We start from the raw sequence: 25514 nt of genomic DNA on the forward strand, positions 1-25514 counted from the left end.
CAGCTCCAATAAACTTTATTCTCTGCACCAGGGTAGACTTCTGCTAGTTTATAAGCAGGCCCCACACCTGAAAGATCAATTAAAGGATACTGGTCTCCACTTGGGCCCAGGCAGCCCTTGACCAACCAATCATCAAGGTACACATAGACTTGTATCCCTTTTCTTCTGCCATGCATTTCGTGAACACCCTCACAGCTGACAAAAGGCCAAATGGGAGAACCACAAATGGTAATGAATCTGGTTTACAGTGAACTTGAGGACCTCCTGCGGCCTTGGAAAATCGAGACACTGAAAAAAGCATCTCAAGTCGAGGGCAGCATACCAGTCCCCCAGATCCAGGGAGGGGATGATGGTGGCCAGACAGACCATGCGGAACTTCAGCTTCTCAAGGTAGCCACTGAGATGGTGCAAATCTAAAATAGGTCAGACCTGTCCCCCTCCCCCCATTGGCCTTTGGAATTAGGAAATATCGGGAGTAAAACCCCTTCCCTCTTAAGTCCCAAGGAACCTCCTCCACAGCTCCCATTCAAAGGCTGTCATGTGATTTAAAAAAAAAAAATCAATCGTGATTAATCACACTGTTAAAACAATAGAATACCATTTATTTACATATTTTTGGATATTTTCTACATTTTCAAATATATTGATTTCAATTACAACACAGAATACAAAGTGTACTGTGCTCTATTTGATATCAAATATTTGCACTGTAAAAAACCCCACAAAATAGTATTTTTCAATTCACCTAATACAAGTACTATAGGACAATCTCTTTATCATGAAAGTTGAACTTACAAATGTAGAATTATGTACAAAAAAACCTGCATCCAAAAATAAAACAATGTTAAACTTTAGAGCCTACAAGTCCACTCAGTCCCATTTCTGGTTCAGCCAATCACTCAGAAATATATGGCGAAATGCAGGTGAAACAGAGCAGGAAACATACAATTCTCCCCCAAGGAGTTCAGTCACAAATTTAATTAACGCTTTTTTTTTTTTTTTTTTTTTTTTTAAATGAGTGCCATAAGCATAGAAGCATGTTCTCTGGAATGGTGGCTGAAGCATGAAGAGGCATACGCATGTTTAGCATATCTTGCACGGTAAATACCTTGCAGTGCTGGCTACAAAAGTGCCATATGGATGCCTATTCTTTTTCAGGTAACACTGTAAATAAGAAAACGGACAGCATTATCTCCCGTAAATGTAAACAAACTTGTTTATCTTCGCAATTGGTTGAACAAGGACTGAGCGGACTCATAGGTTCTAAACTTCTACATTGTTTTGTTTTCGAGTGCAGTTATGTAACAAAAAAAATTGTACTTGTAAGTTGCACTTTCACAATAGACTGCACTACAGTACTTGTATGAGGTGAACTGAAAAATACTATTTCTTTTCTTTCTCATTTTAGTGTGCAAATATTTGTAATAAAAATAATATAAAGTGAGCACTGTACACTTTGTATTGTGTTGTAATTGAAATCAATATATTTGAAAATGTAGAAAAACATCCAAAAATATGTAATACATTTCAACTGATGTTCTATTAACAGTGAGATTAAAACGGCGATTAATCATAATTAATTTTTTAAGTCACGATTCATTTTTGAGTTAATCGCGTGAGTTAACTGCGATTAAATCAACAGCCCTACTTAAAAATCTATCTTTCTGTAGTTAATAAGCTTATTTTAATGTTTTATCCTTCCCAGTGAGTTTGTCTGAAGTGATTGGGAATCTGCTCAGATTACAAAGGATAGTGCATATCTTTGACGAAGTGTCAAACTAATTAATGAGGTTGCATTGTTCAAGAAAAGATCTTGAGCAGTGTAAGACAGTATATTTCTGGGGTGCAAGGCTGTGGGCTGGAGGGGGATTTGCTTGTGTCTCCCACTATATATTTCATGAGTGGCTTGGAGAGAATTCATTCAATTTAGCTGGGTATGTCCCTGCATGTTGTTGGCTGAGTGATCGCAGCACCTGGAGGGTTTGCTCCTTATCACTAGCACAGCATTGAGAGAGAGAGCCCAGATAGAAGAGTTAAGGGGGCATAACGGTCCCACAGCTCCAGATTGCACCCTGGGGGTGTGTCACTAATATAAAATTACATACGGTAGTTAAGTGCAAAGCTGACTGTAAAAGTTACAAAGAAATCTCACAGAACTGAGTAACTAGGCAATAATTGGCAAATGAAATTCAATGTTGATTAAGTACAAAGTACAGTAGAAGAGAGTTACAAACACCTCAGGAATGGAAGTTGTTCATAACTCTAAAAAGGTTTGTAACTCTGAACAAAATGTTACAAGGTTTTTTCCAAAACTGAAAACAGTTGTTTTTACAACTGAATATTGACTTAACACAGCTTTGAAACTTTACCATGCAGAAGAAAAATGCTGCTTTTAACTATTCTTAATTTAAATGAAACAAGCATGGAAACAGTTTCCTTACCTTGTCAAATTTTTTTTTTTAAAAACTTTCAATTTTTTTAGTAGTTTACATTTAGTACAGTACTGTACTGCATTTGCTTTTTTTTTTTTTTTGGTCTCTGCTGCTGCCTGATTGCATACTTCAGTTCCAAATGAGGTGTATGGTTGACCTGTCTGTTCATAACTCTGAGTTACTACTCTAATGCATACTGGAAAACAATCCTAACATACATACAAAATGATGGGGTCTAAATTAGTTGTTACCACTCAAGAAAGACCTTTGAATCATTGTGGATAGCTCTCTGAAAACATCCGCTCAATGTGCAGTGGCAGTGAAAAAAGCTAACAATGTTAGGAACCAATACGAACGGACATAAAATAAGATTAAAAATATCAGAATGCCATTATATGACTCCATGGTATGCCCACATCTTGAACACTGTGTGCCGTTCTGGTTGCCCCATCTCAAAAAAAGAGTGAATTGGAAAAGGTACAGAGAAGGGCAACTAAAATAATTAGGGGTATATAACAGGTTCCATAGGAGGAGAGATGAAAAACTCTGGGACTGTTCAACTTAGAAAAAGAGATGACTACAGGGGGATATGCTAGACCTCTAGCAAATCATGAATTGTGTCAAGAAAGTGAATGGGGAAGTGTTATTTACTCCTTAATATACCACAAGAACTGGGGGTCACAATTAAATTATCAGGCAGCAGGTTTAAAACAAACATAAGGAAGTATTTCTTCACACAACATACAGTCAACCTGTGGAACTCATTGCCAGGAGATGTTGTGAAGGCCAAAAAATATAACGGAGTTCAAAAAAGAATTAGGTGAGTTCTTGGAGGATAGGTCCATCAGTGACAATTAGCCGAGATGGTAAGGGACACAACCCCATTCTCTGGGTGTCCCTAAACTTCTGATGGCAGATTGGATGCCAGGGGATGGCTCACTCAATACTTGCCCTGTTCTGTTCTTTCCCTCTGAGGCTTCTGGCACTAGCCACTGGGTGGATAGACCATGGTCTGACCCAGTATGGCAACTCTTACGTTTTCCAAGAGCTCCTCAGTTTTCCTTCCCGTCCTAACCCTAAAGATCTCATGTTGCAGTGTCCCCCCTCCCAGCTAAGATGGGGTAGACTCTACGACCTCCTAAACTAGTCAATACAGTGACTACAGTTGGCCAGAAGGGGTATGAAGCACTTCCTCCTTGTGTATCAGAGCCAGTCCCCTTTAAACAACAACAAAAGAAAATACACATTTAATAGTAAAAAGATGTCATTTGAGACAAACTGATAGGTTTGATTGAAGTGAGAGGAAAAACCCCTGAACATGTTAAGACTCTTTTGCAACTTTGATTGCTATAGAGAGTATTGATTACATTTCTTATAGCATCAAGAAAGTTACAGGGGGAAGAGAGTAATGACTAACAAATAAAAGTCCATAAGCATAAGTAATCTGCAATAACTGAGGTCCCAGTACTACAATATCAGCCATTTGATCCATGTTTCTTCAGCTAGCTGCACTGGGAAAACACCCCAAAAGTCTAAGGCCATGGGAAGACTATACATCCCTTGAGCTCATATTAAGTTTTCATAGCTCAGTGGATAGCTCTCAGAAATCCCATCTTTCCTTCCTGACCTTCACACGCTAATCTTTGCAGTGATCCATTCCTTATCAGATCACTGTGCAACCAAAGGATGTCTATTAGACCTCAAAACCATCAGCTTATACAGCCTGTGTATGAAAGCGTTCTGGCCTCAGCATTGCTGCAGGTTGTGCATGCATAAACAGAAAAAAATATATAATTTCTATTTTGTATATATATACACATTTTTTTTATTTTTTATTTCAAGTGATAGATCCATTCCCCAAGCCCATACCATTTGCTACACTTACCACTTTTTCCTTAGAACGCAGAACACCAAGCTTCCCAAATCGGACATGGAAAGGAGAACACTGGTATGTACCATCCTGCTGCCGAACCACAATTACGTCGATGCATCCTGAAAGAGTGGCCTGGTTAATGCCTTTATATAGCTCTTTCACAGTAACCAGAACTTGTCCTGCAAGCTGTCCCACGTAATTCATAGTCTGAGACTGCAAAAAAGGAAAAAATTTAAGTCAGATATTGGTACCAAATTTAATCTTGCAGTGTCATTTAATTGTCAACGAGTCTGTTTACTATAAGCACAAGTCTTTTTACAGGCACTCCACTGATTGAACTTTGAACTCCTCCCCAAAATAGAATGACAGTTTTCACATAGATATCAAAATGAGCCTATATTAAAGAATTTAAGCTAACCTATGAAAAACTATTTTAAAAGACAGACTTCTAATTTATGTTGTTTTCAATTCTGAAGGCCTAGATTCAAGTTTCCTGCTTAGCTTCCCAATGGAACCCAGTGTGGCTGTTTCATTCTCAGAGGACTGCATACATGAAAACCTTAATATTTTTAATACAATTGTTCAGACAATCTTTACTGAAGACAACAGTGTCACAGGTCAACACCACAACATATTGACAGAACTTTATGCAGAAACTTCTGGTGCCTCCACTATGTCTGGTTCTTCCTTCATTTTCACCATACTGATTTATCGACAAAATTTAAAAAAATTATTAGACTATGAAAGTTACTTAAATTCAGTGACTTATTTGGAGGCAAAGTGATGTAGAACAAAAGTGAAACAAAACCAAGGAAGACAGATAAGAAGTCTAGTTCTCTTCCTACACAAGATTAAACAACTGCCTTCTGAAGCGGAAGCTATATGATAACTGTACGTATTTCCTAGTAAAGTCACCACACATATGCAGTGCCAAGACTTCTCTCAACATAAAACATTCAACTTGTCAAACCCTTTCCAGAGCTTTTAGGGAAAGTGCTGCCACTCATCCGCAGCAGCAACCACAGAGTGCAATAAGAATTATTTCAGGCAGAAATAAATGGACAAGCAGCACCACTCTAAGGAAGTTTACACAGATGCCTCAATTCACTTTCGATAGAAAAAAGTTGAAACAGAAGACCGGGCATTATAGCTAGAAGTGACAACATGTCTGACACTTAAAAATTGAGACAATATATCTGAATTAAAAAATAGGTTGATGGTGGGATGGAAATTGTTGAAATTAATGTGACATATGTGAAACCAATGTGATATGTCATCATTTGCCAGCCCCTCTGCCATGTACAATGGCCAAACCGGACAGTCTCTATGTAAAAGAATAAATGGACACAAATCAGATGTCAAGAATTATAACATTCAAAAACCAGTTGGAGAACACTTCAATCTCTCTGGTCCTCAATTACAGACCGAAAAGTGGCAATTCTTCAACAAAGAAACTTCAAAAACAGACTCCAATGAGAGACTGATGAGTTGGAATTAATTTGCAAACTAGATACCATTAACTTAGGCTTGAATAAAGACTGGGAGTAGATGTGTCATTACACAAAGTAAAACTATATCCCCATATTTATTTACCCCCCTACTGTTCCTCACATGTTCTTGTCAACTGCTGGAAATGGCCCACCTTGATTATCCCTACAAAAGGTTTTTTTTCCCCCCTCTCCTGCTGGTAATAGCTCACCTTAAATCACTCTCGTAACAGTGTGTACGGTAACACCCATTGTTTCATGTTCTCTGTGTATATAAAATCTCCCCACTGTATTTTCCACTGTATGCATCCGATGAAGTGAGCTGTAGCTCACGAAAGCTTATGCTCAAATAAATTCGTTAGTCTCTAAGGTGCCACAAGTACTCCTTTTCTTTTTGCGAATACAGACTAACATGGCTGCTACTCTGAAACCTATTTAGGAAGGGTTAGGGGAGACCTGTGGATGCTTAGAGTCATGTCTGACAACAGGCTAAGTTTTAGCCATAACTAACAAAATTCCATGGGGTATTGCTTCACAAATGCAAAGTTGCCTTCACAAGTCCAAGATTAAAATCTTTCATTTTTAAAAAAGTTCTGCAGCATGGATTTGAACGGTGAGCACCAAAAAAAAATTATTATTGTGCATCACCTTAGAAGGCAATTGTTTAAAAGTTTACAGTTTCACATTGGGAGATAGGAACCAACTTCAGTCTTGTCAAAGACCTGACACTAATACTGTAAGTTTCCCTATAGACAATTTAAATCCACCACATTGGTAAAGGAATACTGAGAAATACACATTGTGTCCTTTCCCTGTGAAAACTAACTTCGAGTAGATTTATCAGAAAGTCACACACACCTATCTAGCTCATAGCACAGCCACCTTAAACTCTTTCTGTTTGAAGTACTCTTAGGAACTTTGATTATTAATGATAAGATTTACCAAAAATAAATAAATAAATAAAAAATAATTAAAAAAAGCCAAGAGATGTGGAAAAAAAAGTTGAGGTCTCTCAGCATTGTTTTATCAGGAGAAAGATAAGTTCAGTAATCAATTTCTAAAAGTTTCACAACATTGTATTGCTTTAAACAAAGAATTCTAAGGAAAAAAATATTTACTAGCTTTTCACCTGAGTTCAGAATCCTTCTGGTTGATCAAAATCCATATGTGGCTTCAGCCAATTTATCCTCCACTACCAAGAAGTTTGAAAAACTCTTAAAACTGGAGAGTTAGAGGGATGCCCACCATCTATCATGACCTAACTACTACAGTGACTGGTAATCTAGAACTGCTTGGATACAGAAAGTAGCAATTCTGGACCAGTGAAGACAGGGAGCAATAACATTTTACATTCCTCTCAAGCAACCTTGACTGATTTAAGAAGCAATTTTCACTGGATCCAAAAGGAGCTGCTTACTACATTGGGGGGCGGGGGGACACACAACACATTCACCACAACACAAGACTTAAAAGTGGTACTGAACTATGGGCTGGTTTACACTACATCGTTAGATCGATATTCGCTGCATTGGGTCGAATTTATAATTAGCTTGTCTACACTATAGAGAGCCCTTCCCGCTGATCTAAAGGGCTTTTAAAATCGACACCTGTTCACCTCAACGAGAAGAGTAGCACTAGATTCGACCTTCCCAGGTTGAATTAGGGGTAGTGTAGACACAGCACAGTGTATTTCCACTTGTTTGGCGTCTGGGAGGTGTCTGGACAGCACTCTGGACAGCACTTTCAACTCCACTGCACTTCAGTTAGGTAAACAGGAAAAGTCCCAGGAACTTTTGAATTTCATTTCCTGTTTGATCAGCGTGGAGAGCTCACCACCACAGCTGACCATCGCTGCCCAGGTACGGAAACATGCTCCAGCATGGAGCACACAGGAGACGCTGGATCTGATTGCTATGTGGGGAGACGAGTCTGTACAGGCAGAGCTCCGAACCAGGAGAAGAAATGCTGACATCTATGCCAAAAATCACACAGGGCATGGGGGAAGAGGAGGAGGAGGAGAAAGCAATTCACAGTTTCATGAAAGTGACCGTACACATTCAAAAGTTATGCAGCCACTGTTCCTCATCCCAGTCCTGCATCACAATAATGGTCCCATCAGTCTGTGCTTGTTTCCCTGGGCCAGAAGCAGTATTCCATTGTGTCAACAAGTCCAGCTGCCACTGCCACTATGTGCGAACTGCTCCGTTTCATGGCTTCCAGCACAGCTATTTGCATGGCATCACATACTTCTGAGTGGCTGCTCCTGGCTATGCTCTGCAAATACCGCAGGACGATGCGCAAGGTGTTTGTGATGCTCACAACAACAGCACACAGTTGAGCGGGGTCCATGCTTGCTGAGCTATGGCATCTGCACAAGTAACCCAGGCTTAGGCATGAAAATGATGGTTTGCCATTGCTTTCAGGGAGGGAGGGAGGAGCCAAGTGCATCATGGGAGGCTGACAATATGTACTGAAAACACTTCACGAAAATGTTTTTGTCCCATCAGGCATTGGGAGCTTAACTCAGAATTCCAATCGGGAGCAGGAACTGTGTATCACTCTGTGAGTTGATGCTACCCATGGTAGTGGGGATGCGCTCGGCCGACGGAATGTACACAGTGGGGACATACACCATTGATTTTGTAAAATCGGAGGCTACAGGTCAACTTTAAAAAATTCAACCTAATTTTGTAGTGTAGACAAGCCTAAGAAGCGGGGGGGGGGGAAGCAAACGCACAGCAGCATGACAGAATTATGGAGACCAACATGCTGCTGCAATAAAGCAGCTTGCAGAATCTCTTCTGAAAATAAGCATTTTTGCTACCTTACTATAGAAATATCAGTAGAATTATGTTTATAAAACAGCGGATGTAATACTGAAGGTCATGAAGAACATCTATCAAAATTGAAAGCCACTCAACTATCTTTGTTATATATGAATTGTACAGTTTGTTTTTTAAATAAGCTGCAAATCAGGTATTTAAGTTACAAGTGCAAAAAAGAGACTATGTTTCAGAGGTCAGGCTCTTAGGAATGGCTTGTTTGGAGTAATGAAAATTAGTTATTTTAGAAGATCAAAATTGTGACATTAAATTGATCAAGTAGGGGGTCAAGCACATACCTGAGAACGTATAGCTGCCCGGAGTCTCAATATGTCAAGAGGACCATGGGTGTGACGGGTTGGATCACAGAAAACCCCTTGGGAATTGCCAACTGATGTGCTGTTTGATGTGATGTGCTGATGTGCCAACTGATGTACCCCTGAGCCCGTTTCCCCTGGCAGCTTGGGACTTCAGTGTCCTGCCTGGCTTGAGCCATACACGTTAGCCAGCTGCAAACTCAGGTCTGCACCACATCCCCTAAAAGCTGCAGGATTAACTGAAAACAGCTTAAGAAGTATTCCTGTCTGTAACACTTAGATGCCCAGCTCTCAATGGGGTCCAAACCCCAAATAAATCCATTTTACCCTGTACAAAGCTTATACAGGGTAAACTCAAATTGTTCACCCTCTATAACACTGATAGAGAAATATATACAGCTGTTTCCCCCCCACCCCCCGGTATTAATACATACTCTGGGTTAATTAATAAGTAAAAAGTGATTTTATTAAATCCAAATACAAAAAGTAGGCTTTAAGTGGTCCCAAGTAATGACAGACACAACAAAATGAATTACCAAGCAAAATAACACACGCAAGTCTATGCCTAATATAGTAAGAAAGTGATTACAGATGCAATCTCACCCTCAGAGATGTTCCAGTAAGCTTCTTTTACAGGTTAGCCTCCTTCTAGTCTGGATCCAGCAATCACTCCCACGCCTGTGGTTACTGTCCTTTGTTCTAGTCTCTTTCAGGTAACCTTTGGGGGTGGAGAGGTAAATCTCTTGAGCCAGCTGAAGACAGAATGGAGGGTCCTCCCAGGAGTTAAATAGACTCTCTCTTGTGGATGGAGCCCACCTCCTCTCTCCTATCCAGAATTCAGCTCCAAGATGGAGTTTTGTAGTCACATGAGCAGGTCACATGTCCATGCATGACTGAGTTCCTTACCAGCCAGGCCACATTCCTGGGAAAGCTCAGATGTGGATTGGCACCTCCAAGTTCATTGTTGGCTTAAGTGTTTCTTGATTGGGCACTTACCGAGAATAGTCTTTTCTCAGGAAGCTGACCAACTGCTTCACTGAGGCTACTTAAAATTAAACAAGTACATAGCCAATATTCATAACTTCAAATACAAAAATGATACATGCATACAAATAGGATGAATATATTCAGTATATCACAACCTTTGCAGAGATATGTTACATGGCATATGTAGCATAAAACATATTGCAGTTATGTCATATATACATTTATAAGCATATTCCCATAAAGCATTATGGGGTGCAACAACACAATGGGTTTTCTGGAATTTTTTAAATTGTGATTTAGCCGTTCAAAGAGCATTCTGGAAAGCCTAAAGTAAGTAGTACTGAATTTGACAAGTAGCAGCAATGTCACTGTTTAAATACATGCAGATGCTTCACCAGTGTGACAGAAGCAGTTCTGACCACAGATTTAGAAATGCTACAAGGAAACTTTTGAGATAACATTTCCCCTATTACTTTCAGGCTTAAATGGCTAAAATCTCACACTGTCTTGGCTGCAGACAGAAAAGAAAGAAACCATGGCTTCCTCTTCATCTTCTTTGATACCACCTAAAAGCAGTCTAGCTTCCATGGCTGGTATAAAATGTGAGAGTCTGCTGGGAAAGCTGAGTTAGGCTTAATTAATGTGACAGCATTTAAAAAAACTTATTTTAGCTTTCATTTGTCCTTGGGACTCAGAACATGCATGCTACCTGCCACACAGTCTTCCCTCTTGACTTCTGAGTAATAGCCAAAAGTTAAATTTTAGTTAATAACACTGCTGAGTTAACAGCAGATTTTAAAAGGCCCAGCAGTACTGAGGGCTCCACAGCAGAAGGGAACTTCTTATAACTTTTAATGCTCACAAGGTCTTGGTTTTTGAACACTTAAGTTATATGCTTGCATTTGTAAGATTCTCTATAGTTAAAAATATTAAAATATTGGTGGAGATGCTGTGGCTCTAAGCAGGAGGCAAAAAAAACTGCATCTCCAGAAATCACTGCCCTATAATATGAAAGGTTTTTCAGGCAAAAACCCATGACAGAATTCAAAAAATTGAAACTGCCTGCTCTACCTTCTATTAAGACAAAGTGCAACAGTAAATTCAGAGCAAGGGGAAAAGTTACTTACTCTGGAAATGAAGCCATGTTTATGAAACTAAAAATAGTAGGTTATGTAGCATAGCTCATTCCATGCGCAAGATACTTAATCCAATATTAACTAAATTAACTCTCCACACCCCTGTGAAACAGATTTTACAGTTTGAGAAACTGAGGCAGCGAGTAGCTTTCACAATGACAAATGGGACAACTCAGGAGTTTTCAGCTCAGACTACATGTCTGACTTATTCTAGACACAAAAGGTTCAAATTACATTTTTAAAAAACATACCTTCGGCAGGGAACTCTCAAATTTAAGGAGTTCTAAATTTAAGTTTTGGAGGCAGGGACCATGTCTGGCTGCCACAAAGCATATAGCACACTTCTGAATACTGCAAAAGTAATACGATGTACATTAATATGCATTGTTTATAGTTTAGGAACTTTTAATGGAACATCTATATGCAAGCAGTGACATAACTGGTCCAGCATCTACAAGAAGAGGAAGAACTTCCTGTGTATTTGTGGCATTTCTTCAGTGCAACAATGGAAAAACAATTCATCTTCATTTTTTAAAACCTAGCTCAGAGTCCTGGTGTACTCCATCTGGTTTACTAATCCAACCTTTGGTTAGCTAATTGTATTGTTTGAGAAATCCAAAGTATTACATGCTAATACATGCTGTAAGGTACAACTTTTTCCAATCAAATGATACACAGTTCACATTACATACACACAAGCTACTGACAGGATGTTTCTGCTCCAAAGGGAAGGAGTCATATCTATCATTATGAAAAAACCATGTCAATGGAGATCTTAATGGACAACAGAATGAATTGTTCTATTGATTTCACATTGTATTTAGTGCAAGGTGCCTTCTGAGCTAATAAAGGTTTGCTCCTTTTCATTACTACTATATAAAAGGGAAGAATGCAAAAGAAAGTGTAGTCTTGATTTTCTCAATTTACCTGGTTTTGCCCATGTAAAAATACATATTTATTAGGTATGAGTTATGTTTAACTGGATAGAATTGTCATTTACTCAAAATTTTATTAGATTTGTTCCTCATTTATAATTTTTATTAGTATCTTGGTCATTTTAATTAAGAGTTTTGTACATATTTAACAACAAGATTGGCAAAACTATAACTGCAACTATAATATTCCAACTCAAATACAGTAATTTACTTGTATTGAGTTACAATAAATAATACAGGGGACTGGCAGCTTCCAAATGTCACTTATTTTAAATTAGGATTTTTATTTGTTTCATTAATTTTTACTTTATACTCCATTTTTCAGTTTGCATATAAAAATAAATTTCTTACTAGGTCACTTCATATTCTTTATAGTGAAAGTTAACTAAGTATACAGAGGTATATCTAACAGAGGAACCGGGTACGCCAACGTATACATAGCAAAAAACCAAAATATACATTTTGCTCTTAAGTAAACATAACAACAACAAAAAAAGATTTAGAAGTTGAGGTTTAGCAGGTAGTTATGAAAGAGAATGTGAAACCAAAGCAAGTCTGCTGAAGTTCAAATTAAGGTTTTCTAAAAAGAGTATTGCAACTCAAAAAAGAGCTTGAAACTAAATGTTTCTCTGACAGAAACATTGTGACTATTAACTACTACTATTAACTACTAACATTGTAACTATTAACTACTACCACTGTGACTATTAACTACTTTACTATGCTGCACAGAATGAAGTCACTATATTTATAGTAAATAAGGACATCAGGGACAGAACTCACCAAAATACCAGAAGGGATCCCTTCATGTGCAATGACTGCATTCTTGTTTATGTCATCTTCAATATCATTCTTTTCTGAGAAATACATCTCACCAAAGAAGTTTACCTGTACTGTGAAAAGTTAATACCAATCTAAAAAGCGTAACATTATGCAGTACCAACTTTTCTTCTTAAGATGGAAGCAGACTTTTACCACAAGTATTTTAAAATAGTAAGATTTTCTCCTCTGCAGTCTTTCCTTTTTGAGAGAGTTAGATGTTCAGTCTACTTTCACACGTAATGGTATGGTTAAATAAGGAAATGGTTCTTTAGAAAAAGTCACATAGAAACTCCTTCACCAATACGATTTGCTTGAACTGTCACAGCCCCCTTCCACTGTGAGATAAGAAGTAACATGGATACACTTTAGCATGTGTTTGTACTGATAGTGTAATACAAAATCATTTACCCTAAGTCACATGATATTAGATGAGACTTCCATGTAATGAAACAGGGATTCAGTTAATGATTCTTATGCTTTGTCAACACTACGTGGATTTAGATTTTTTTGCCATTGTAACTACCACTTGTAGCAATGTTGAGAGCTTTAGTACAGACCACAGCGTGCTGTGCGTACAATCAGATGACACTATCAGCCAGTCTACCTTAGTACTCCATCAGAGGCTAAAAACAGTGGAGTTGAACTGAAGATTTAAAGGAAAAAAATCCTACTATTCAACCCAAGTCCTGACTCACACAAAAGGTTTTGTACTGAAATTTAACTATTTCAGTTAGGGTGTGATTTTTTTTTTTTACACTGAAATAGTTAAGTTGGTACAACCCCTACTGTGGATGAAGTTATATTGGTATAGTTTATCCCCTACAATTTATAAGAATAAGCTATAGAAATTAGCTCTTTTATACCAGTGCGACAATATCCACACTAGGGTGTTAATACCACTTTAACTGTACCTGCATTGTGGTGGTACAACTTGTGTGTTTAGACAAACCCTAAAAGTTCACCATGTATCGGAATCACTATTTCAATAAAGGCAAAGAAAAAAAATAACTCTTTAATATGAGAGAGTGTAAAGTAGAACTACTTCTCTAATTAGTATCAAGGCTATATGAAATCGCTGAGAAATTCAGTATAAAAACAAAGCAATTTTCTCCTCAAAACCTAGGTGACCATGACCGTATTATGAAAAAGAAGAACCAACAGAGACCGTTAACATTTTTCTTCCACACAGCTTTCATCAATCTCTATCAACTGCAACTGAAAATAAAGAGGTTGTAACTACCACAGAAGTTCCTTTAACTTCAAATTTACATAACTGTTTCTGACTGTTGAACCACCATCTCCATTCTACCCTCCTCTAAAGTAATCAATACATTAGACTTGGATGAAGGCAAATTAGTTATTGATTGCAGCTGAATGACCTCGAGAATCTTCTCAAGAGAACTTCTAGAGGCCACAGGTGAAGCCAATCTAGATTAATCTAAATTTTCGCCAGAAAGATATGCAGCCTTGATTATAGTCCCTTACTTGCAGTAAATACAATGAGGATGAACAAGTGCAGACTCCACTTGCCCTCAGATTTTACAGTCACCCGTCCCCGGACTCCCCCCCTCCCCCCACCTTAATTTAAGTCAGCAACTAGGACTCTAATGTGACAATGTGATTTTTAGTTCTTTTTAAAAATAGAACCACACTGGTGAGAGAAGCATGTTACTAAAAATGACATAATTTTGAGGTTCAGTATCTCACACATGATAAACATCATTCAACAAATCAAATTCCCAGTTGTCCAGGAGTATAGAGCATTAGTCCTCAGCCCTGATGGCTGGTAGGACTTTGTCCCTGGGCCAGTAAGAATTCAAAACATGTAAGCAGAAACAAAAGTGAGACTGAGCAGCATATTCCAGAAGTCTTGAGGTCTTTCTGAGTGTAGCCTTCATTGATTTAAGATCTACCATACCATTCTCTCACTCGAAGGGAAAATCTATAATGGCAGCAGGCCATAAAAGAAACCCAGTTTGGAATAAGAACCATTCAAGAAATATATGTTTGCTGATGATGTTTTAAAGAAAGTCACACCACTGAACTGGTGGAAGTCACTTAAGAACTTGGATTCAGAGACTGTTGAAGTGATAATCTCACTTTTTAACTGCAGTAGCTTCTTCTACCGGTGTAGAAAGAATATTTACTTCCTTTGGACTAATTAATTCCAAATTGAGAAATCGTTTGGGATCTGAAAAAGCAGGAAAGCTTGTTTTTCTTTTCCAGATTATGAACAAACAGGAATATGAAGGTGAAGACAACTGAGTTAGCTGCAGAAGCCAATATTTTAAGTTTCTCGTGTTGTCCTGGCTGACACAGTCGATTTAATTTTTGTGTTTTTAAATATTTCATTTAACTATTTTAGTTAACAAAATTTTAACAAAAACAAACCTGATTTTAAAAAACTTGAATGTTTAACTAAATTCAAAAATTCATATGCTTGTTTTGTTAAAATATTATATGTTTGCTGTTGAAGAAAAAAATCCAGAATACATAACACTGTTTTAGTTAAATAAAACAATTTAAATGTTTGTCTGGTGATGTTCTCCTCCTAATACAGCATGGCAAGAAAATCTCCAAATATTAATGATTAACCTGTTGAATTGGAGATAGTTCACCTCCCAATGACTTCATAAATATCTGCTTCAATTACCTTTGGTAAATGAAATAACCAAACAATCATTCATTTTCTGATATAGCTGGTAAAACTAATCTGAAAAGTTTTCAAAATAAATCATTTAAAAAATGTATAGTGTGTACTTTCTAAAAATGAAACCTACATCTATCTCTGAGTTGTGAAGAATATGTATTAAGGTTATAACAACAAACAAGAATGCACTTTTATGTAGAAATCCATGATTACATCTAGTCGTCCTGACTAGTGATTTAAATCAAATCCACCCTGCAAATTTGTATAGCACTTGAATACTACGACTGCCACAGAAAAGACCTGTTTTCTTTCTTACCAGTGAGGTAAAGGGGGAGTAAGAAATTAATTTTTGCATATGTTAATCTTACCTAAGTACTGCAGTTTCAAATGTGAATCATCTCCAGTCTGCAAACAGCTTACTTGCTTCTGCTATTGCTCACAACTTTCCTGATACCTATGAAACCTCAGTTCTCCTAGCAAGAACCTTGTTAGACAAGGCCTGTTAAGTGGGCAAAGAGACATAAGGCGTAAGCACACCCTAGGATATAAATGTATTCCTGCTTAAATCATTGTGACTAGTCTAATTACATGATCACATAATATTTTTTCCACAGGACTACTTCTTAATTCAGTGCACAGGAGAGTGCACTTAATGAGCAGCTAATATTTTATTTTATCCATATTGTTCAAAGCGTGTCCCCAAGCCTGGTGCACTTCACACTATCCAAACCCTGCTCTGAAGACAGAATTAATTTCCCCAAGGTATTTTCTATGGCAGTCATTGTAGTATCCAAGTGCTAGACAATCTTTACTTTATTTTCACAATATCCATGTGAGATAAGTGAGTATTATCCCCATTTTACAGATAGGGAACTGAGGCAGAAAGAGATAAATTTTCTGCTCCACTCTTCACTAATTAGGCCTCAACTGGAGTATTGTGTCCACTTCTGGGTGCCACATTTCAGGAAAGAAGTAGACAAATTGGAGAAAATCCAGAGAAGAGCAACAAAAATGATTAAAGGTCTAGAAAACATGAACTATGATGGAAGATTGAAAAAATTGGGTTTGTTTAGTCTGGAAAAGAGAAGACTGAGAGGGGACATGGTAACTATTCTCAAGTACATAGAAGGTTGATACAAGGAGGCGGGAGAAAAATTGTTCTTCTTAACCTCTGAGGATAAGACAAGAAGCAATGGACTTAAATCGCAGGAAGGGAGGTTTAGGTTGGCCATTCGGAAAAACTTCCTAACTGTCAGGGTGGTTAAGCACTGGAATAAATTGCCTAGGGAGGCTGTGGAATCTCCATCATTGGAGATTTTTAAGAACAGGTTAGACACCTGTCAGGAATGGTCTAGATAATTCTTAGTCCTGCCTCTTGAGGTCCCTTCCAGTCCTATGATTTCAAAAGTATCCACTAGTTTTAGGTGTCCGATTTGAGACACTTAGGGCCTGATATTTGAGAATACCCCAGGGTACCAAGTCAGGCACCCAGAAAACAAGGAACACACAATTACTGACCAACTTGAAAAGCTTGGTTTAAGTAACTTGACCATCCCTGTGGACGGTCTCATTTTTGTATAAGATATTCTCATAGCTTTGGTTTAGCTTCAAACCCTTTCCAAGAGACATGTTAAATTGAAAAAATATTTTATATGAGAATTTTTTAAAAGTGCCTACTCCCATCAAGGTGGGAGAGAGATAATACCACCAGCATCTGTTTAAATTCATATCTTAGGTTATACCTATGCAGACAATGATCTTAGTTTTTTTGGCCTTTTCCTTTTAATGGAAAGGAAAAGTGACCTTTTTTTTTTTGTGGCTGAATACCTTCCCAATCTTGTACTTTCATGGACCCATCCTAAGAGACTTCACCCACTTAATGATCCCTCTCTCTTCACAGCAGCGCAGCTCCTCTTGGAGCCACATCATAACTGGCTGGGTCTCTCTGTAGCAATCACAGAGGGGAGCCATAAAATGTGTTGTATTTCCTCTCATTTCAATTTCTTCCTGGGATGACCAAAGTATAAAAAGTACACACCCCTCTGCACCGCGACAACCCAATTTAGTGACTGTACTCGGTGTAGAGACAGAAGCATGCAGCACCAGGGGAAGAGCCTTTATTACAGTGCCTATGGAAAAGGGATTATCCACAAAACAGATGAGATTCATATTGCACTGATCGACTTCGATTATCTAGGTCTTTATTTTCATCCCCTTCTCACCTAATTTTAAACAAAAAATAAAGCATCCATGTACACTGCAAGACTGGAAATATGAAATATTGTTGCAATACAACAATATTTGTTGCAATATTGTTGCAATACAACAATTAATTCCGGCTATCAATAGCATTTGCTTACCTTTAAACATATATTGCATTGTATTCACACATTATACCATTATTATAACTATCAGATACAAGCATACAGAATTCAAACAGAGTCCCATAAAGTCTTTACCAAAAAGGTGAAAATATGCAATTTGATCGCCACAAAATGACAACTGGAAACTTTCCTTAACCTACTTTCACACTTCAATGTTAAATGATTTTACACTTTTGCTCGCTTGCTCTCTCACACACACACACACTCTTTCTCCTTGATGCACTTAATGTCCCTTAACATTGATTTAAGTTAAGCACATGCATCACAGTAGGAATCTATTAATGCATTCAATTTGCATATAAAACAGTATTATGAATGGGATTTAAGAAAAAAAAATCAAGATTCCAGAATTTGCTCTGGGAAGGTGAGGAGGGAAGAGGAGAATAGATTTGTTTCTCAGTATAAAATATTGGTATTGCTGATTGAACTTCTATCGACAGTCACAAAACTACTGTTTGTAAAAAGGATAAGTCTGTTAATCCCCAGCATGCGGTAGTGTTTTCTATACAGTGCATTTATAGATCATCTATGCCTGACATTATTGTAATTCAATGCAGCCTCAGAGTTCCCTGACCCTGATAACACACAGACTTTTCATCCAGGGAATCAGAGGAAATAAATCAAAGGAATAATGTATTGGTAGTAGAACAAGAGTACAAAAAAATTATAACAGTATCAAGTTTTATAAAAATTGCTTGAAGATAGTAACTCCACTTCAGTATATATCACAAGTCAAATTCCAATTTGTCCTCCATTTGATTAACAAGATCTAGAGAGTTCCATCTTTGCTGTATATTTCATCAAGATGAAATAAACCTGTATTTCAGTTCCAATGCACAATACTGAAACATTTCCTCCTTCGCAGGAATGCTCCTCCATTGCTTCCTTTCCATTATTTTCTCAAAAAAAACAGCACAGTGACCATGCCACCAACCCAAAATCAGGATTCCATACTTGCATATACCCTGAGACTTCACTGACTTCTCAGCCAATGGAGCTGTACAGAGTACATCAATGCAGAATTTTGCTGTTTACAGAATGGGGCCTCAATGTTATTACTCAGAATATTTTTAACCTATGGAATGGCCCAATTACAATATTCTGTATGTTAATTCAGGAGATTTGAGTTTAACTTTTGAGTTCAGTCTCACTTCCTCAGCCAAATGGGTTAGGAGTGTTAGGCAGATCTACATTACGCAGTTAGGTAGTGTAGTTAAGAGCCCTTACACTGACCCAATAATGAATGTGTCTACACAACCAGGCCTCTTTCACTGACATAACTCACCCACTACATCGACTTAATTACTCCATTTCCGTGAGAGGCGTAGTGCTTAATTTGATGTTGCTAGGTCAACAAAGAGGCAGAGTAGATACTGCCTAACTACCTAACTGGCCTCCAGGAGGTGTCTCACAATGCTCTGGTAAACGTTTTCAGCTCTGCTTCACAGAAGTCAGGTACATAGGAAACCGTCCCTCCCCGTCAAAGGACCGGGAACCTTTGAATTTCCATTTCCTGTTTGCATGGCATGGAGAGCTCGCCTCCACAGCTGACCATGGCAGCTCCACACTCCAAACACGGTCCAGCCTGGAGCACATAGGAGGTAGTGGATCTTCTTGGGCTGTGGGGAGAAGGGGCTGCATAGGCACATCTCTGATCCAGTCACAGAAACGCAGATGTCTACAAGCAGATCACGCAGGTCATGGGGGAGAAGGGCTACATCAGGGACACGCAGCAGTGCAGTGTGAAAATCAAGGACCTGCAGCAGGCATACCAGAAGGTAAGGGAGGCGAACAGTCGTGCTGGTACAGCACTGCAGACATGCCTCTCTCACGAGGATCTGCATGGATTCTCACAACCCCCAAGAGCAGTGTGGAAACCTCTGAGGAATCGGAAACCCAAGCTAGTACAGGCAACACTAAGGAGGTGGTCTTGGACAAGGAAAAGGAGGAAGAGAATAGGAGACAGGCGAGCCGAAGAGCCAGGAGCTGTTTGTAACCCTGGAGTAGTGCATCCAGTTGCAGAGCAGCACTGTGGCCAAGCATGGTGCCAGTGAAGGAACCTTTGGTGAGTATGCAATTTCAAGTAATATTCTAGGCTCAGTATGGTGGAACAAAGAGTTGATGCACTCCGAGATTTTATGGGAATCCTCCACAGAGATCTCTAGGAAACTTTCCTTGAGGTACTCCACAATCCTCTGCCGGAGGTTCCTTGGCAGAGCTGCCTTGTTCCTTCCCGCATAAAGAGTGACTTTCCCACACCACTCTGCAATCACTTGGGCAGGGACCAAAGCTGCACACAGGCGAGCGACATAGGTACTGGGGCGGAAGCCGCAAGCGTGTAGTAAATGCACCCTTGCTTCCCTCAGGAGTGAAATATCTTCCATACCAACCACCCCCTCTGGAAACAGTGGTCCAGTTTAGAGCGTTGCCCCCCTTTAAGTGACCTGCAACCTTTTCAGATTGCTTCAGTGCAATAAAAAAAAATGTCCCTGCCCTGGGTTTCACTCACCATACTTGGGGTCTTCTGCCTCATGTGTACTTGCCTAGGGCCACCGAGAAAGTGACAGGTATGTTACCAGCATCGTGTTAATGTTACTGTTGTTTCAATGCTCTGTGTGTAGCTGACAATAGCTCTTCTGTTTACTGTGAACCATGTGTTTCCAGATTTCACCTTGAGAAACAACCGCCCTACAACAGCAGAGTGTCTGCGCAAGATAAGAAACCAACCAAGAAGGACCAAGGAAGATATGTTCCAGATCGTGCTGCAGCAGTCAGAAGCTGAAAACACTGAAAGCAAGAAGTGGAGTGAAAGTGAAAAGCAGAAAGAGAAGAGAAGGATTCTTACAAGAGGGATGCCACAGAGAGGCTGATTAAAGCTTTGGAGCGTCTAACCGACATGCTCCAGAACAGGGGTGGACAAACTGAGCCTGAGAAGGAGCCAGAATTTACCAATAAACATTGCCAAAGAGCCACAGTAATGTCAGCAGTCCCCCATCCACTACCCCCTTCTAGCCCCCAGTGCCTCCCACCAACCAGCAGCCCCGCCAATCAGGGCCTCTTCCTCCCTACCCACACCTTCTGTCCGCCACGATCAGCTGTTCTGCAGCGCACAGGAGGCTCTGATGGGGAGGGGGGAGGAGCAAGGGCATGGCATGCTCAGGCGAAGGGGTAGGGGCCTTGGGAGAAGGGATGGAGTAGTGGCAGGACCTGGGGCAGAGCAGGGGGTTGAGCAGTGAGCACCCCACAGCACATTGGAAAGTTAGCATTGCAGCTCCAGCCTCGGAGTCAGCGCCTATGCAAGGAGCTGCATATTAACCTCTGAAGAGCCACATGCGGCTCCAGAGCCACAGGTTGGCCACCCCTTCTCCAGACTCTCCCCTGCACATTTCTTTCCACCTTCTGACACTTCGTGCTTTCCTCTACACTCCACCCCTGTAGACAGCTGTTCAATGAAAGCTTGACCTATACTCAACTATGAAAATCACCCCCCTCCCAATCCTTCCCCCGCCTCCCCCGCAACTGTGTGGATGGCTGTGTGCGCCTGTGTGGTTTGTCTGTCAATAAAAGCAGCGTTTTTATTAATACATTCTCCTTCTTTATTTTCCCGCAAGGGATGATACCTCATAGCACCATGCAAATCAGCACTTTATTGGTCCCTTACATTGAATCCTAGGCCTTAATAATCGTAGTTGCTTCATAGGCTACCAGATTTAAGTAATCATTACAGTCCCAAGCATAGCAACAGCCATTGCTGGTTTTCTTGTTGGAACTGTTGTCTCAAGGCATCCCTGATTCTTACCGTCCCACGCTGCGCCCCTCTAACTGCCCCGGTATCTGGCTGCTCAAAATCAGCAGCCAGGCATTCTGCATCAGCAGTCCACCCCTGAGAAAACTGTTTGCCCTTCCCTTCACAAATATTATGCAGCGTACAACACGCGGCTATAACCATTGGAATATTTTCCTCACGCAGATCTAGCCTACCATATAGGCATCGACAGCGCGCCTTTAAGCAGTCAAACGCACATTCAACGATCATTCTGCACCTACTCAGCCTGTTGTTGAACCACTCCTTACTGCTATCTAGGTTTCCCATGTATGGCTTCATGAGCCATGGCATTAATGGGTATGCCGGGTTTCTCAAGATCAATATGGGCATTTCTACTTCCCCTATGGAAAGAAAGTGTCTGCTTGCAGCTTTCTGTACAGACCAGTGTTCCTAAAGATACGTGCATCGTGCACTTTTCCAGACCACCCCATGTTAATGTCAGTGAATTGCCCATAGTGATCCACAAGCGCCTGCAAAACCATAGAAAAGTACCCCTTCCAATTGATGTACTTAGTCACAAGGTGGTCCAGTGCAAGAATTGGAATGTATGTTCCATCTATCACCCGATTGCAGTTAGGGAAACCCATGTTGGCAAAGCCAACCACAATGTCACGCATGTTGCCAAGAGTCACGGTCTTTCGCAGCAGAATGCAAATTAATGGCCTTGCACACTTGCGTTAACACAGTACCAGTGGTTGACTTCCCCACTCCAAACTGGTTCGTGACCGACCGGTAGCTTCCACACTGCGATCGCCACATGCTTCTCCACCAAGAGAACAGCTCTCATTCGGGAGTCCTTGTGCCGCAGGGCTGGGGCGAGATCATACACAGTTCCATGAAGGTGGCTTTCGTATCCGAAAGTTCTGCAGCCACTGCTCGTCACCCCAGACTTGCATAACTATGTGATCCCACCACTCTGTGCTAGTTTCCAAAAAGCGACGTTCCACTGCATTCAGCTCCTCTGTGAATGCCAAAAGCAATCTAATATTGCTGCTGTGCATGCTGGACACCATATCAGGCAACTGTGACTGCTGTTGCCTTTGTAAGTTCAAGAAAAACTCAACTGCCGCTTGCGATGTGCTAGTGAGAGCTAGCAGAGCAGTGGAGAGTAGTGTGGGGTCCACTTCTGCAGATAGATGTGGCGGGGAAAGCACTAAGGGACACTGAAAAATGCTGTTAACTGAAGACTGAATCACACTGAATGATGGGACGGAAAGCAGTGCATCACGGGGCACTGAGACCAGAACCATGATGTGCCGCAATCCCCTCTGCCTTCCCACAAGACCTACCAGTAGAAGGAGGAGGTAGAACGGGGAGAGCTGCAATGTGGGATGGCTACCCACAGTGCACTGCTCTCACTGGCAATGGAAGCGCTGCAAGTGTGGACACACTATGGCACCAGCGGAAGAGAGTGTGGACATGCAACTGTGCTTTTAATAAACACGCTTTAATAAAAGCGGTATAACTTTTGGCGCAAAAACTTGCCAGTGTAAATATACCCTAAAAATGACTGGCTGGGAAGGGCCCATTCAAGTTGGATGGTCCATCGGGGGACACTTAACTCACAATGGACCATGGCTACATCTAATGGGCTTTCTTGTACACTTTCCAACTAAAGTATGGGTAATGGCCTCTGCTGTGACTAAGCGAAGCATTCATGGGCATGTGACTTGCCCATGTGATTGTTACTGGACTCTATCTTAGAATACCAGTGGTTTTCCACTGAAAGGCGTGGGAACCAAGCTTGGAGACAAAGGGTTCCCACCATATGCAAAAGCTATTTAAGGCAGGGGAATGACATCATCACAGTTCTTTGCTGACTCCCCATCGAAAGGAGACTCTTGGCAACACCTGAGAAACAAGGACTGAACTGGGACCAAGTGCTGGGCCCAGGCTAGAGCGATTTCTAGCCTGTGAAAGGAATATCTGGGGGTTTTTAAGCTGCAAGCAAGGGCAGCTGGCCCCTTAAGAATCTCTGAAGCCTGCTTACATCATTATTTAGGGTGAGAATTTGCTACTCATATCTAATCTCTTTAGTATGTTAAGCTTAGATTGCATTTTTGTTTATTTGCTAGGTAACCTGCTTTGATCTGTTTGCTATCCCTTATAATCACTTAAAAATCTATCTTTTGTAGTTAATAAATTTGCTTCTGCTTTATCACAAACCAGTGTGTGGGAGTTACACCTTGGGGCAAAAAGCTGTTGTATATATCCTCTCCACAAATTTCATGAGCTTATGCCGTACAGATCTCTGTGCAGTGCAAGACAGTATAATTCTGGGGAGGCGAGGGAGGGATGCACTTGAGCAGCTGGGCAGTTCCTTAGCTGTAGCTTCCCCATTCAGAGCTAATCTCAGCAGTTTGTATGTACTGCAGATGGGTGTGTCCCTACCTGTATGTGTGCTGGAGCATGGCAAAGGGCTTGGCAGGCTGGTCACTGCAGTACAGTGTAAAGGGAGCCCAGGCTGGTGGCTCAGTGGTACCCCAGTTCCAGGTGGCACCCCAGGGGGAACCCGTCACACCCACTTTTTAAAAAATAATCCACATTTTAAGTGTTATAGTTGCCCATTTTAAATGGAGATTTCTTAAACCACAAGGCCAAAATTTCAGAGATGAGCAAAAGTGTGCATGCCCACCGTTACACAAACAAACAGGCTGTTTTGAATACTGTGGCAGACAAATGCCTGCTATATACAGGCATTACAAGATTTGCATGTAAAAAAGGGAGGGTTGTGTACACAAGTAGACATACAATCAAATGTTCCATATTCAAAAATGTGGTGCAAAGTTCACAAAACAAAGAACAACAAGGAGCGTGGTGGCACCTTAAAGACTAACAGATTTATTTGGGCATAAGCTTTCACGGGTAAAACACCACTTCTTCAGATGAATCAAACTTAAATGTTGATATATTTAAAACAAAGCACTCAGATACTAGCAGATAAAAATTATATTAATTGTTACTGCTGCTTACCACTCCTTTTAGGTTTATTTTTGCTGTATTCTGAAAGTAACACCCAAGAAGATGCATTGATGATGTAGTCATTAATTCAAGCAGCAGCCTGACAGCCTCAGTAACGATGTTCATTTATAGACATCTCTTTTCCTTTGTTTTGCTTAGGGGGTTCTAAAATTCTTTTTAGAATGTTACCCACACCATAGCAGAGTGTTCATGGATCACCTCCTCTCCTATTCACATCAGTAGATAGGAAGGAAGGTGATCAGTACAATCACAGAACATACCTGTAGCAATTACAAAAATTGTTTTCATGGAAAAGTAGCATCAGACAAATATTTTCATCTGTCTTCATGCTATTCAGAAGTTAGAAACAAGGAGCAGCAACACTGCAACCGATCTCATCTCCATCAACCACAAGCAAGTGCTCCACAGACCACAGTTCAAGAACCTTTGGATTAATGGCAAGAACTAAAGAAAGCCTCTTTAAATGCACGTTAAAACTGCCCCACCTTTACACAGCCCTTGAAAAGCTTCAGACATCATTTAAAGGTGACCTACATGGGGCTTTATTTTTGATTGGGTTTATGCTCTTTTTGCTCCTTTATGGTGTATAAAGCAGTAAAAACATTAAGGATTTTTTTTACACTACTTATTTTTACCTTCAAAATCAGGTTTATCAAATCTGGTCTTCCCTGGTTTTGTTGGAGGATCTTTGAGAAGTGTAATGGATCTTTATCTGAGATGCAAGGGTTACAGAGACCAATGAGAGACAGAACAGTCCCTCTACTCATTAGGAAAAAACCATCACAAGCAACTATGGATACACCACTTTTCACATTCGATGCATTTCACAAACACTAACTAGTTAACACTCAAAAAGACACT

The 25514-nt window shown here is 40.1% G+C and overlaps 1 protein-coding gene across 3 annotated transcripts in view; it reads right to left on the minus strand.

Annotated features, from left to right (window-relative positions):
- Positions 1-25514, minus strand: part of LPIN2 (lipin 2) — a 72816-nt gene that overhangs the window by 45823 nt on the left and 1479 nt on the right. The window contains exons 1-2 of one of the 3 annotated variants that reach the window (XM_084621444.1): positions 20355-20374; positions 4318-4518 (exon numbers count right to left, since the gene is read on the minus strand). In XM_084621444.1, coding sequence (XP_084477570.1) covers positions 4318-4518; positions 20355-20357 — 204 coding nt within the window. In that variant the 5' untranslated portion in view covers positions 20358-20374. Of the gene's footprint in view, positions 1-4317; positions 4519-9534; positions 10040-20354; positions 20375-25514 lie in introns of those variants that run through there. The other 2 variants (XM_084621445.1, XM_084621446.1) reach the window with 2 other exon arrangements.

This window comes from Lepidochelys olivacea, assembly GCF_965140295.1.
Source record: "Lepidochelys olivacea isolate rLepOli2 genome assembly, chromosome: 2".
NCBI lineage: Eukaryota > Metazoa > Chordata > Testudines > Cheloniidae > Lepidochelys > Lepidochelys olivacea.